Source organism: Psammomys obesus, unplaced genomic scaffold (assembly GCF_907164565.1).
Source record: "Psammomys obesus unplaced genomic scaffold, mPsaObe1.curated_primary_1811, whole genome shotgun sequence".
In the NCBI taxonomy this organism is placed as follows: domain Eukaryota; kingdom Metazoa; phylum Chordata; class Mammalia; order Rodentia; family Muridae; genus Psammomys; species Psammomys obesus.
This window is the reverse complement of record NW_026596162.1, coordinates 11,791,828-11,805,649: the sequence shown is the minus strand read 5'-3', so window position 1 is coordinate 11,805,649 and position 13,822 is coordinate 11,791,828. Positions and strand designations below refer to the sequence as shown.

The window sequence follows — 13,822 nt, the reverse complement described above, 5'->3', positions numbered from 1 at the left end:
CGCCGGGACGGAGCCACGCGCGCCGGCTGCGGGTCGGATACGAAGGTAAAAGTTGCCGTCCGGGTCCGGCCCATGAACCGAAGAGGTGAGCCGCTTCCCCCAGCTCCTTTTACGTTTCTGCTCCGGCCGAGGGCGCGGTGTGTGTGTGTGTGTGTCCGGGGGGTGGGGGTAACTTTGCAAACTGGAGGGCGGCGGGGATCGGGGACGCCCGGCCGGCTGGCCCGGTGTGGCCTCGGGTGGAGGCGGCGCCCAGGCTCCGGCCGCGGCCACTGTGTGCCCGGGGCGCCGTCTCCCTGCTCGCCGGGACGGAGCCACGCGCGCCGGCTGCGGCCGGGGATGCTCCACTTTGTAACATCGCGGTGCCCCTGTGCTTTCAGAGCTGGAACTGAACACCAAGTGCGTGGTGGAGATGGAAGGGAACCAGACCGTCCTGCACCCTCCTCCTTCCAATACCAAGCAGGGAGAAAGGTAAATCCCACCCCGTCGGCTCCTGCCAAGTTTGAGCCCGGAAAACCCGAGTGCGCTCTCCCATTGTTAGCGAGGATGGCTTCAAGTTTGTCCCACGCTCTTGTGAGGGGCGGCTGCAAGTGCAGGGTCCTCTCTTCTCTCTCTCTGTGCCCATCTCTTCTTGTCCCCTCTCCTCCGGAGCGGTGTCTCCCAGGCAGGGAACCCTAGCCGGAGTCAGCACTCAGGCTTCAGGCTCCTAAGGTGAAGGGACCGGATGGAGTCCTGGAGATGGGTAGCTCAGGCCACATTTCACAGATAGGAAAGCCGATGTCTGAAGCGTGCCGATGACCAACCCAAGGCCATGTTGTTGGAGCCCAGCTCCCGAGATTCTCGCGTAGGCTGTCCTGTTTGCTCCCTGGAGCAGAACTGCTTAGGGATGCTGTGTGAAACAAACGGGGGCCGGGATTCTGTAAAGCAAACCCATTAGTACAAGGCTGGCTCGTTTAGAATCGTTAAGTGGTTAGAGGTGGTGAGTTGAGGTGTGTCTGAAAGTAATGCGGGAATTTTGATTTTTCAAGGAAACAAATAGAGCTCTGACCTGGAGCTGTTTAGACCTGGGATGGGGGACGTCTAGAGGGGGCTGCATTTTCTAGATGGCAAGGCATTTGCATTTGAAAAGTCGTAACTGCGAGATCCTTATTAATTCTGCTGTGTTCCATGCAAGGGTATGGTGCCCCAAAATAATGTGAACATGTGGCATTTTTCTCCTAAGCCCCTGAGAAGAAATAGGTTGGGATTCCTTCAGTGTGGCATTGTCAGGAGCTTGTAAAAGACAACCGAGAATCAAGTTCCACTTGGAAAAGTGTGTGAGTTTGTCTCTGAGTGTAACCTGTTCATTGATGAGCTACATAATGAGTGGTTTTGCTCTGTAGAGTTTCCCTGAAGACAGTCTGTGAAGTAGGATTTGTTACTTTATTGCTAACCAGGGCAGCTGCTTCCTTCTTCATTCAAGCTCCATTGCAGCCCAGCCTTGCTAAATTTGGGGGTAAGACCGTTATGAGGGGTAAGACTGGAGATTCTATCGTGTTCCATTCACTTTGCAAACATCCTCTATTTCCTAGCAGATTCCTATAGTGACACTTAATGGCCAAGTTATTTTAAAGATGAGTCAAATACTTTTATAGTATTGGATTTATCCTTGGACAGTATTTTAGACATGTTAAAATATTTTACAGTAGTTTTAGTCATATGGATAGCAGTGTAGATGGCATATTTTATGGTGCACACAGGTAAATTTGTTGTGTAAATATTTACAGATTAAATAGATGCCTGTAATCATATCAACTGTTGGTTGTTTTTTTTTTCTTTAAAAACTAGATCTTGTATTATTTCAGAAGACTATTTCTTTGGCTCTGGTTCTTCAAGGCAGCCTGGGGAACAGGTGGACCATTTTAGTGTCTCTTAGGAAGCCAAAGCTTTCATTTCCCTGGCTTGGTACGCACCTATCACTCTTCTCTGTTCTTTTAATATTTCTAGGCCTGTGTGTGTTGTGTGTTTGTGTGTGTGTGTGTGTGTGTGTACCTGTATGTGAGCGAGTGCACATGCTCATTCACGCACTGGTCCGCTCATCCATCCATTGCGAGGTGCTGGGCATGGAGCTCAGATTGGTAGGCATGCCGGGCAGATGCCCCCAGCCGCTGTCATGGACTCTTCTTGCCTAAGCCCTAAGGAATGCTGCTGTTATCTACTGCTGAATGGAGTGAAGCCTTGTCGTTGGCCTATGCGAAAGGGTGTAGTTGTGTGGAATTTGAAGAAAATTGTTAACTCTTTGTAGTTGGTGGTAAATGCTCAAACATCACTTGGTCATTCTTCGGGCCGCTATGTGGGATCATTTTAAGTGAGGATTTGTGGAATGTGACCTGGACATTTCTCCGTTGGCATGCTGAGCCTGGTAGACCCTTATCTGGAGCTGTAAGAAACGAACTGAACTGTGGGGTGCTTTCTTGTTCTGGGCTGACAGATTGGATCTTTTTGTGCACCTACCTGATGGGCCCTCTCTGGGTCTGTCCATGTACTTACTGGCTGTTTGGTTTCCAGACCCGAGGAGTCCACACAAAGGTGTTCCGTTCAGGTTAGGATGGAGGAGACACCAAGTGCATTTTGCTATCCACTCTGTGGCTTGGTTTCATATTTCTTCAAGGAACTTCCCCTTAAAGCAACAGTGTGTTTAAAAATAGAAACAATTCCTCCCTTGGGTTGTGGCTTGGTAATCACAACTGTGCTTTATGGTATATTTGCAATCCACTTGTGTCCATCGTTTTTTTTTTTTTTTGGATGAAGCTTAGAGCAGGACAAGGGTGAGTGGGTAGAATACTAAGAATGTATGAAATCTTCTGGGAATTCCCAGGTTTGAAAAGTGAGAGGTCCTGAAATAAATACTGGCAGCTTGTCAGATTGAGAAGTAGTGTTTTCCTGAAGCTGCATAGGATTACCCACACATTCATAGAAATGCAGAGTTAGTTACTGGGTCAGACTTTTCAGTTTTACCAGTAAGAACAGCGGAGATAAATGCATTGACTTCTAGGAAAAGAAACAGGCTTTGCTTTCATACTTTCTTTTGTAGGATTACATTAGTGAAGACCAGAAAATCAGGACTTCTCAGACTAAGGATCCTTGTTTTGATGCTGAAATTCCAGCATTATAATGCTGCATGGGTCCAGGTTAATAGCTGGCCCATGTACAGTTCATCAGCCTACAATGTTAAGATGTACATGATTTGTTTCTTGTAATGGCATTGCATTGCTATTAGGGGACACACTTACAAAGTTTCTGCCAGTACCAGGCTTGACCCAGAGGGACCAGAGACAACTGTACTTATGCCAGGGGCCCTCACCTTTGAGAACTGTGGGAAGAAAGAGGTAAAATATTTTAAATGCACCATGGTAATTGCAGAGGTGTATCTTTGTCTCTGTGTGTACTGTATTATTTGTAAATTCCCCGCTTGTGCCTTGCTGGAGAGTGTACGCTCCCTGAAGGCGAAAGATTACCCACGCGTTCGTAGAGGCGCTGAGTTAGTCACTGGGTCAGAGTTTTCGGTTTTACCAGTGAGAACCTGGCTCTGGTTCAGGCTGCTCAGACATAGGTTCACTTTGCAGGGTGAGGTCAAAGTCCTTTATTAAGGAAAGTGAGAACATTCTGGGCAGGTCTCTGCGTGGACACGTGGGGCGAGAAGTGGGGTGATCTAACAAGGCTGAATGCCTTGAGTGAGGATTAGATGAGAACTCCCAGATTGTCCATACGGCTGGGGTACACTATGCCGAGGCATCTCCTCACCCTTCCCATCCTCTTTCCTTATTTCATTTAATTCATTTGGTTTTTATGAGACAAGGTCTCATGTAGCTCATGCTAGCCTTGAACGTGTGAAGAAGTGGAGGCTGGCCTTGAACTCTCGACCCTCTTACCTTTGTCTTGGATTTCAGGCCTGTGCCACCATGTTTGGCTCTTTCCTTGTTTATTTGTGATTCATTTTTTTTTCTGGTAGTATAGGAATATATCTGTGTACACACAGAAGCAAGTATCCTGCTTATATTTGTATATAAATATTTTGCTATCTATTACTATCTATAGGGAGACTTACTCACTTTCCACCTACCCTGGATGATAGTGGCGGTATTTAAAGATCCTTGGGATATAGATACGATTCTTTCATATCAGTAAAATAATATAATATTGTTACAATTTTATGTCAGTAAATTGGAAGTTAGGCATCATAGTCAAGTTCGGATCTATTCCTTGCTGAGAAGGAAAAAGGGGCCTTTTGCTGGGCCTTTAATCCCAGCCCTTGGAAAGCAGAGGCAGGTGATTATTGAGAGCTTGAGGCTAGTCTGGTTTATATCGGGAGTTCTACGCTTGCCAGGCTAGTGGTGAGATTCTGTCAAAAACCAAAACAACAACAACAAACAGGAGGTGGTAGCATGAGGATCTTTGTGAGTTCCAGGACAGCCAGGGTTGTTACACAGAGAAATCCTCTTTCAAAAACCCAAAAACCAACCAACCAAACCAACAAAAAAGGCATTCTGGGTAGAAAACAGTCTCTTAACAAGGGGGCATCAAAGTTGTTAATTTTCTACCCATTCTTTTCATATTGCATATACACAGTGGACCATGGACTATGGACTAAAGAGGGTCAGGAGGGACCAATACTTAGCTAACTCCGGTTCACACATCGTGTAACGGATATTTCCAGAATGGTTCCTCTGTTCAAGAAAATTAAAGTATTATTGACAGTCATACAAAATTAGGAAGACAGATCCCTAGGAGTCAGCGGCATCCCCCATTTTGAGGACCTTAGTTCTGGTCTATTCTGTGTTGTTACCTCTCTCTCCCCGGCTTTATTTCTGAGTTGGTTTATGAGCATAAAGTATAATTTAGGTGTTGCTCGTACAGGAGGGCACAGTCTTCTTGCATGATATTGGAGTCTGAAGGATCATGACAATAGAATATTTTCATTAGCTGTCAGCATATCTGATTTTCTTTTTTAAATAAAGGGTCATTGAAATCTCGCGTTTTAAAAGAAGACTGAAGGCACTTATTTTCTGATATAAAGTGATTTAAAAACTATTTGGGGAAGTGTGTGTAGTAGTTTATAACTGTGATCCCAGCCCTTAGGAGGCCGAGGGAGAGGATCACCTTGCCTTTGAGGCTATTGTGGGTTACAGAGTGAGTTCTTCGCCAGCCTGTTCTAAGGTGAGACTCTGCCTCCAAAATACCCTAAATAATGGCTAGGGATGTGACCTAGGGGTAGAGTACTTGCTTAGCACCTGTGAAGCCACAAATTGTGTTCAATCCCCAGAATTGCTCCCCACAAAATTTTATTGTGGTTAACCCAACACTTCAGACTAGAATTTATATTTTGAACCTGTGTGCATACATGTATTGTAAAGATTCATTCCCCTCCCCCCTTTTTTTTTCTTTTGAGACAGGGTTTCTCTGTGTAGCTTTGGCTGTCCTGGACTCACTTTTGTAGACCAGGCTGGCCTGGAACTCACCACAGAGATCCGCCTGCCTCTGCCTCCCTGAGTGCTGGGATTACAGACATGTGCCATTGTGCCCGCATAAGTATACTTTTAATAACGTTCAATGAACATTTTATTTTTGTTCTAATTCGTTTAAAAATGGTGGTTGGGACATTCTGAGCTTTTTCTCACAACTCACTAATGAGTCACAGACATTTAATTTGGAAACAAAAAAGTAAAACAAAACAGATTTGTTGATTGTAGGCTCTGTTATTTTTTAATTTTTACACTGCTTTTCCTGCACACACACACACCTCCTTTTGTTCATTTTGTTTGTGAGATGGTCTTGCTGTGTAGCCCAGGCTAGCGAAGACACCTTAGATATGCAGCCTTACGTACCTGGTCTCTGGGTTCTGTGGGATGAGGAGGTAGACATCGTCTTTGTTTTCATTGCTTACCTTCTTCTTTCCCAGCACATGGAGAGAACATTTTGTGTACTCTCTTTCTGTTGGCGTGATTATTTATTACTAAAAGCTTTGGTTACCCTCTCCTTTTACGGAAATTACAACAAGAAAAATGGAAATAAGAGCACAGGTAAAGGCTAGAACTGAGCATAGCAGGCCACTATGAGAGCTTTCAGCTACTCCCATTCGTAAAGGCCACTGGTTGTATTTAGGACAAAATGTTAGGGAAGAAAACCTCTTAATCATGCTTTTATGTTTCTATTGCAAATATTTTAGTAAGGAATTGTTTTGCTAGGCAGGGTGGCGCATGCCTGTGATCTCAACACTCAGGGGGGCAGAGGCAGTTGGATCTATGTTGAGTTCAAGGCCAGCTTGGTCTACAAAGAGAGTCCAGGACAGCCAAGGCTATGCAGAGAAACCCTGTTTCTGGAAAAAAAAGGGGGGGGGCAGGGAGAAAGAAATTGTTTTATTCCTGTTAATTTAAGAGACATTAAAAGAAAAATACAGGCCCTATGCTAATCAGTGTATTGTTCTACCAGCTAGCTAGTGTACTGTTCTACCAGCTAGCTGTTTCTGGCAAAATTGGGAGGTAAATGGAAAACTTGGAGGATTGTTTTCAATTGGCAGTAAAAATTATATGTGCCAAGTACTCATTTCTTAAAGAAAATTTACAGAAATAGGTTAACTCTACTTGTAGGCATCCCAGAGAGAGACATCAAGGTTTCTCAATGGTGACTTTCCCCAGGTCCCCCTAGGAGTCAGAGCAGGGATGGTGTTTATGTGTTTAGAATTTAAAGCTGTTTCCAGAACATTCTCTGCACAGGAAACAGAAGAGCTGAGAAGTGGCCGGGCCACACAGAAACACTGAGATTACTTTGTACCTCAGCAAAGTGAGAGATTAACCAGTGCCGACAGCAGAGCATTCTATGAGGAAATGGTGATAAAGTTTGTATGCCAACAGTTTTCAACAATCAAGAGGTGACTTAGCTCAGAGAGGTGGTGCATGCCTGTAATCCCAGGACTCTGGAGGTGGAGGCAGGGGGATTAGGAGATTAAGGTCATCCTCCCCTACACAGCCTGGGTTACACAAGAACCTTCCCCAAAAGTAAATTTGAAAATAAATAAACAAATGGGTTGACCTATGAGATTAATCAGTGGGCTTTCAAAAGAAGGTCACAGCAGAAAACATTTCAGGAAATTTATACTTGAAAAATAGAAGAAGAAATTCCTCTTTGGAAATGAGTTTAAGTGGCATCAACACCGGACGAGATAGCAGCACCTGAAGAGTCAGGTTTTCAAATCTTTCTTCATTTGGAAAAAGTGGTAATTCTTGTACTTGTCACTGTGAGATTCAGACGGGAAAGTGGGGTGGCCCACGTAGACATTCAGGACTGGTGTGTGTCTTTGGAGTCTTGAGATGTCATTCCGTTTGCCCTTCTTGGAAGTCGTCCTCTGTCCCCAGTCCTTCTGTCCTCCTTGGCCTCGCACCGCCAATTCTAAGTTCTCAAAAGAAGCCCCACCTAAATGGTCAAGATGTTAACAGCTAACTCTTTTCAGAGTCACAGAACTCAAGGCAAGATGGCCAGCCCTGAAATAAGCCTGATTCCTTTGAACCAACTTAGGTCTCCCAAATTCTGGCCTTTGAGTAATGGTCAGCTTGGGCTGATTCAGGTCGAAGAACTTGAGAGTTCACCAGTCCAAGCGCTTGCATTAATCTTGTGTCGTTGCTATGAACAAAATACCTGGCAGGAACAGCCTAAGTGAGAAAATGTTTATATTGTGTAACGGTCTCTGAAGGTCTCAGTCCACATTGCGAGGAAGTCATGGCAGAGTTCCTGACAGAAGGAATGCATGCCAGAGCGCAACGGGCACTCTGGTTCTGAAGGCCCATCCTCTAGCCCTTACTTCCAGTAGCTGGGTACCACTTCCTGAATCTGCACAATCGAACTGCAGTGTGCAGCTTTCTGGCCTCGCTTCTCCATTCTCTCCCCACACAAGCCCTTATGGTGCCATCCATCCCCTAAGATGGAGCTTCTTCTCAAGATCACCAGCTCTTCAATAAACCTGATTCCTTCTTCCTAACTCCCCTCTGTCAGGTATTGGCCTTTTAGTGGCCATGCTTATCCCAGTAACATCAGGGCTCAAGAACATGAGAGTTAGCACTCCCAGGCCCTCCATTTGACTGAATCCAGGGCTGATACCGTGTTACCATGAGACTGGTTGTTCAAAGTCATAGATAAAGTGGAATTGTTTTCCAGACTATCCTTACCGTGGTTTTTGATATTAAAGCACGCTTGTGTGTTCCTGAAGAATTGCTTCAGTCCTCAAATATCTTTTTGCTTTATAAGAAGCATGATAGAAGAAACAAAAGTCACATTCCTAACAAATTAGCCTCTTTACCTTTAGCCTCTTTCGTGTAATATGAATGTTTTCAGTTACAGTTTTTTGATAAGGTTTTTTTTTTTTTTTCATGTGTACTTTGCCATGCTTCGTGGCTTTTGGAGTTTTAAATTTAGTGATTAGTCTGTTGAATTTTGCTCTTAAGCCATTTCTGTATTTTTAGAGCTTACTGTTGTTTCTCTCAGTGAGTATATGAATGACAGTATCTTCTTTGAGTCCTCTCCGTAAGTGAAAGGCATGGGGGCTGGAGGGACAGCTCTTGGGTGAAGAGCACTTGCTGCTCTTGCAGAGGACCTGAGTTCGGTTTCCATCTGCAGCACAACAGCTCATAACTATCTGTAACACCAGTTCCAAGGGATCTGAATGCCCTCTTCTGGCTTCCCTGGCCCCCTGCACTCATGTGGAACACACAGAAACACACACACACACACTCACACAAATAACAAAAGAATTGGAAGGGATTTTTCCCAGGCTTGCTAACACAAATGCCATTTCAGGCATGACACACTATATACTGTTCTTTCATTATAATGAAGCTCAGAGTTGATGCTCTTTAGAGCTGCAGATGAGGGAGGGCATGGAAAAAGGCAGCCAGAAAGCCAGTTTCTGCCAGCTCCCCTTCCTTGTCTAACTTGAACGTCCATCAAGTGACTAAAGCGTTCTGAACCAGCCCACACAAAGATCTGCAGTTCTGACCAGTTCCCAGGTGACTGTGATCAAGGCCGTCAAGGCAGGAACCTGGAGGCAGGAGCTGAGGCAGAGGCAGAAGCCATGGAGGGTGCTGCTTACTGGCTTGCTCTCCATGGCTTGTTCAGCCTTTCTTATAGAACCCATGACCACCAGCCTAGGGATGGCACCACCCACAATGAGCTGAGCCCACCCACATCAGTCAATCAATAATAAAGAAAGTGCCCTACAGCTTGCCTGCAGCTGGATCTTATGGAAGCCTTTTCCCAACCGACTTCCTACCTCCCAGGTGGTTTTAGCGTGGGTCAAGTTGGCATGAAACTAACCAGCACAATGACAAATAGTGTACCTTGGATACCTTGTTCTTAGAAAGGCTTCCCAGGTATTTCAGTGACTGTTGTTTAACAGACCCCTTTCCAGCACACTGAAGCTGCCGAGCCGTTAAATCCGTGGACTCTGTAGGTCAGGACTTTGGAAGGGGCCAAGTGGATATTGTCTTCCTCTGCCTGACGGAGTCTGGGGAGTAGCCATTCCAAGGCCCAACTAGTTGAACGTCCAAGAAAGCTGGCAGCTTCAAAACTATTTTCAATAATAAATAAATAAATAAATAAATAAATAAATAAATAAATAAATAAATAAATACATAAGTCTAATTAGATTGCTCCTCTCTTAACTCAGGAACTTGGCACTGGATTCTCCTGGGTAGCCACTGTTGGGAACGGTTAGCCTAGTTTAACAAGCCAAGCTTCAAGTCGAGGTTTACAACCCAAGCGCTCTCCAGCCGGGTGTGTCTGATTAAAGGCCTCAGTGTCTGTTGTCACTGGAGTTAGGGTGGCGGCAGAAGGACTCAGCGAAGCCCCCTGAGTGCTGTGAACTTGTTGGATGCTGACTTGGGCAGAGAGGACAGGTGCTGTTTCCAGGCTCAGACTCGTGGTCCCCACCTCCCTGCTTCAGGACTTCTCTGGTGTTTCCAGTGGGGGACCATAGCCAGGTGTGCGCTGTGCTGAAGGGAGAATTCTGGGTGCTGCCTACTACTGCTGCTGCTGTGCTCTGTGTCTCTGAGCTAGCCACCCATGGACCACTTTTTGCCTCTAAGTCCCTTCACTGGTACAATTGACGTCTGAGTCATATCCGTGAGGTTGTTTCGTCACTGTTGTTTTCTGTCGTTGTTGAGTCCTGACATTCAGGTTTACCCGAGTACAACATTTAAACACAGAACTGAGTCAGACAAAGCAGGCAGCAGACATAGCGGCTGAAATGAGCTGCCTTTTAATTGACATCTTGTCAGGGTGTCAGGAGTCGTGGGGCGGACAGGGAGGCCGTTAATGGGAGGCTCCGCTGGTCGGCGGTAGCTGGCTGGGGGCTTGAAGGTGTCAAGTGAAATAAGACAGCTGCTAGCCCCAGACACTGAGGTTCTTATCAGCTGGCTGGCTGGGGCCCGGGGAGCTTGCTGATACTCTGTCTCCTTCCTTAGCTGGAAAGGTGGCTTTCCCCCATGCCTACAGGACATGATGAAGACCTTTTCATTTGAACCTTCTAATCAGATGCCATCTTGTACAGTTGTGTGTGTGTGTGTGTGTGTGTGTGTGTGCAGCTGTTTTGTGCAGTAGGGCATGAAATGTTATGTAGGGTAGGCTAAATGACATACCCAGAGCTGTTAGCATAGAGCTCCCTGGGGAGGCTCATTTGCTCTGGCTGGCTGGTGAGCTCCCCTAACTCCCCGAGACAGGGTCTTACTGTGTAGCTCTGGCTGGCCTTACTATATAGACCAGGCTGGTCTCAGCTCCCACAGATCTGTCTGACTGTGCCTCCTGAGTGCTGGGGTCTAAAGTTCAGGCCACCATGCCAAGGTCTTTTTTTTTTTTTTTTTAAAGAAAAAAAAAAGTTTTCTGTTTGATTTTAGTTTTGAATTATATGTGAATGGGTGTGGTGGTCTGTGCGCTTGTGAGTGCAGGAACCTGAGGAGGCCAGAAGAGGGCAGCAGATCCCTTGGAGTTGGAGTTATAGGTGGTTGTAAGCCTGTGGACATGGGTGCTGGTAATGAAGTCAGATCCTCACCAAGAGCAGTCCTAGCGTTCTCCTAACCTTGGCTTGTTCTGTTCCTGGGAGTTCTGTAGTTTATCTCTAATATTTCTACACTGCATCTCAGCCAAAGAGCAGAAGAGGAATCCCCACTAGTAAGTATTTACTGTCTTCTGTTGTGGAATGGGCTGCACATACATGCGTGCATGCGTGCAAGCTTCTACTTGGGTTTATATACTTGGACCTCTTCTTTTTTTGAGGGGGAGGGAGTGGCAGTGTCTCACATAGCCCAGGCTAGCCTTGAGCTTTCTATGTAGCCAAGGGCTGGCTTGAACTTTGGAGCCTCCTCCCTTCACTTCCTGAGATTTGGATTTACAAGCCTTTGTCCTTTTTTCTTCCTAAGCAGGATGGAGGTTTTGGCTCCCTGTGGCCTTTCTTAGTCTGGTCTGTAGGTGTGACGAGCTTTGCTGCTGTCAGGCTCAAGGAAGGCATCTGTTTGCCATTCTGTGAGGAAGGAAGCAAGTTCTGGGCCTTTGGTTTTTCTTTTTTTAAGACATGGAACCGGAAGGAAGTCTCTGAGGAAAGGGAAGCTTTGCCCCTCACAGTCGGCTTTTTGTGCTGGCTCTGAGAGACACTCCCTGGGCTGGACACCCATCACCAGTGACCACAGACATTCACGTCCCTCAAGCAGGGAGACTCAGAGCAGCGGCAGGGCGGGGGAATGGTGAGGAAATCTGCAGGCATTCTGTCTTGAATAGTTATGCATGTATTCATCCTGAGCTCTGGATGTAGCCACAGAGCTTTGTGTACTTTGTTGTAAAAGGCAAACAAGCCTTTAACACCACCAAACGTTCTAATATGGAGTTTTAGGAAACAGTTCACAGCTGACGCTCTCCCTGCCCACCTGTCTTACTAGCTCAGCTGGATGGAGAATGTTTAAGGGTTTGTAGCGGAGGGCTCCAGAGACAGCTCAGCAGTTAAGAGTGCTTGCTCATCGGGCAGAGCATCTGAGCTTGGTCCCCACCATCCACGCTCACCTCTCACTCCAGTTCCCAGGGATCTGAGGCTCTTTTCTGGGCATCCCAGGCCACTGCGTACGTGTGGCAAATGCTCACATACATACATACCCATAAATACAAACTAAAAATAGGAGGGGCCGAAGTGGCTTCAGGGGTGAAGAATACGTACTCATCTTCCAGATGATCCAAGTTCGTTTTTCTAAGACCCACTTCAGGCAGCTCTCAACTGCCACTGCCTGGAACGTCGGCTCCAGTGGAGTCTGCTACCTCAGACTTCCTTGGGTACCTACACACATGTATACATGAATACACAGACGTGCCTGCACACGTGTACACACCCACACACAGACATGCCTACACACCCACACACAGATCTCTTTTGAATTTTCTTTTAAAATTTCACATTTGCTTGCTTATTTCTGTGTGTTCGTGGCCACACCACGGCATGCATGGAAAGGACAGAGGTCAGTCTGAGGCGCTCAGGTGTCTTTCCGTTTGAGGGCTTGAACCATGGTTGTCAGGCCTGGAGGTGAGTGCCTTTTCCCACTGGGCTGTCTTTCCAGCCCGACAACGATTCTCTCAGCGACAGGCTACATCTTTCTGTAGTTTGGCATACCGAACTAATCCATCACTTGCAGAGTTCGCTTAGGCAGAGTTTTATAACATTTTTAAGTTATTGTAAGCCACCGCGGGCAAGCTGAACATCCCCTGCTGAAATGCTTGGGACTGGAAGCGTGCCAGCAGCCTCTGACCTGTCAGACTGCAGAGTATTTACGAACACGTAATGGGGCGTGAGGCCCGAGTCGAAACACCAAGTTCATGTGTTCCATCCGCACTGTACGCACGTCGCCTGCAGGTAAATTCATGTGATGTTTTCCGTGCCCATGTGATCTGCCTGTGCATGTCTCATGAGCTCAGGTGTGGAGTTTTCTCCTTGGGACACAGCCGCCCTCAGCAAGTTTTGTGTTTTGGCATGTTTGAGATTTTAAGGCTTTCGGATTCAGAGCCATTTACCCTGCATCCAAACCACAGCTTTTTCTCCCATGAGGAGAACCTCTCCATGTTTGTCTTCTGCAGTGTTTCCATAGGGAGCAGCAGCGTGTAGGCAGCCAGCTTTATGCAGTGCCTCAGGTGTGTGACATGTATTGGGATGCAGTTGGATTGTTCAGCCTAGTCCCTTGAGCCATGTCCAAGCTCTTGTCATTGTATGGCAAGGCTGTCATGTACAAATTTCACCCTTGAGAACCACACCGGAGTTATGAAAAAGATTCATACAGAAAAAAGCTTCTTTGCCAATCTGAGCTGGACCACATTCGGTGCCATCCTTGCCGAATAGAGCTGACCAGGCCCACGAGTGTGCACTTGGGAGACAGGCTTGCTTCTCTGATTCTACTGTGGGAAATCCCGGACAAAATCTTCACTTGACGCACAGTGCCTCGGTTTCCACAGCTGAGTGGAGGGATGGAAGTGCAGACAGTAGAGGGCTGTGAGGCAGGCAGGTGTAGGCAGCTTTATCTTTTACCACCCTGGGACATGGGAGGATTTGCTTCTCCTGTGGCTTCTCATTAATTTTGGGTTTAAGTAAGGAAGTTCCTCTAAAAATAACAGTTAAAAAAAAAAGGAAGAAAGGAAAGAAAGAAAGAAAGAAAGAAAGAAAGGAAGGAAGGAAGGAAGGAAGGAAGGAAGGAAGGAAGGAAGGAAGAGAAAGGAAGGAAGGAAGGAAGAAAGAAAGAAAGAAAGAAAGAAAGAAAGAAAGAAAGAAAGAAAG

At 46.3% G+C, this 13,822-nt stretch overlaps 1 protein-coding gene across 2 annotated transcripts in view; it reads left to right on the top strand.

Moving 5' to 3' along the window:
• The first annotated feature begins 38 nt into the window (after positions 1-38).
• The window catches only part of Kif13a (kinesin family member 13A), a 168,647-nt gene continuing 154,863 nt past the window's right edge, over positions 39-13,822 (top strand). For both annotated transcript variants that reach the window (XM_055595083.1, XM_055595082.1), the window contains exons 1-2: positions 39-85; positions 378-468. In XM_055595083.1, the coding sequence (XP_055451058.1) occupies positions 73-85; positions 378-468 (104 nt within the window). In that variant the 5' untranslated portion in view covers positions 39-72. The remainder of the gene's footprint in view (positions 86-377; positions 469-13,822) is intronic.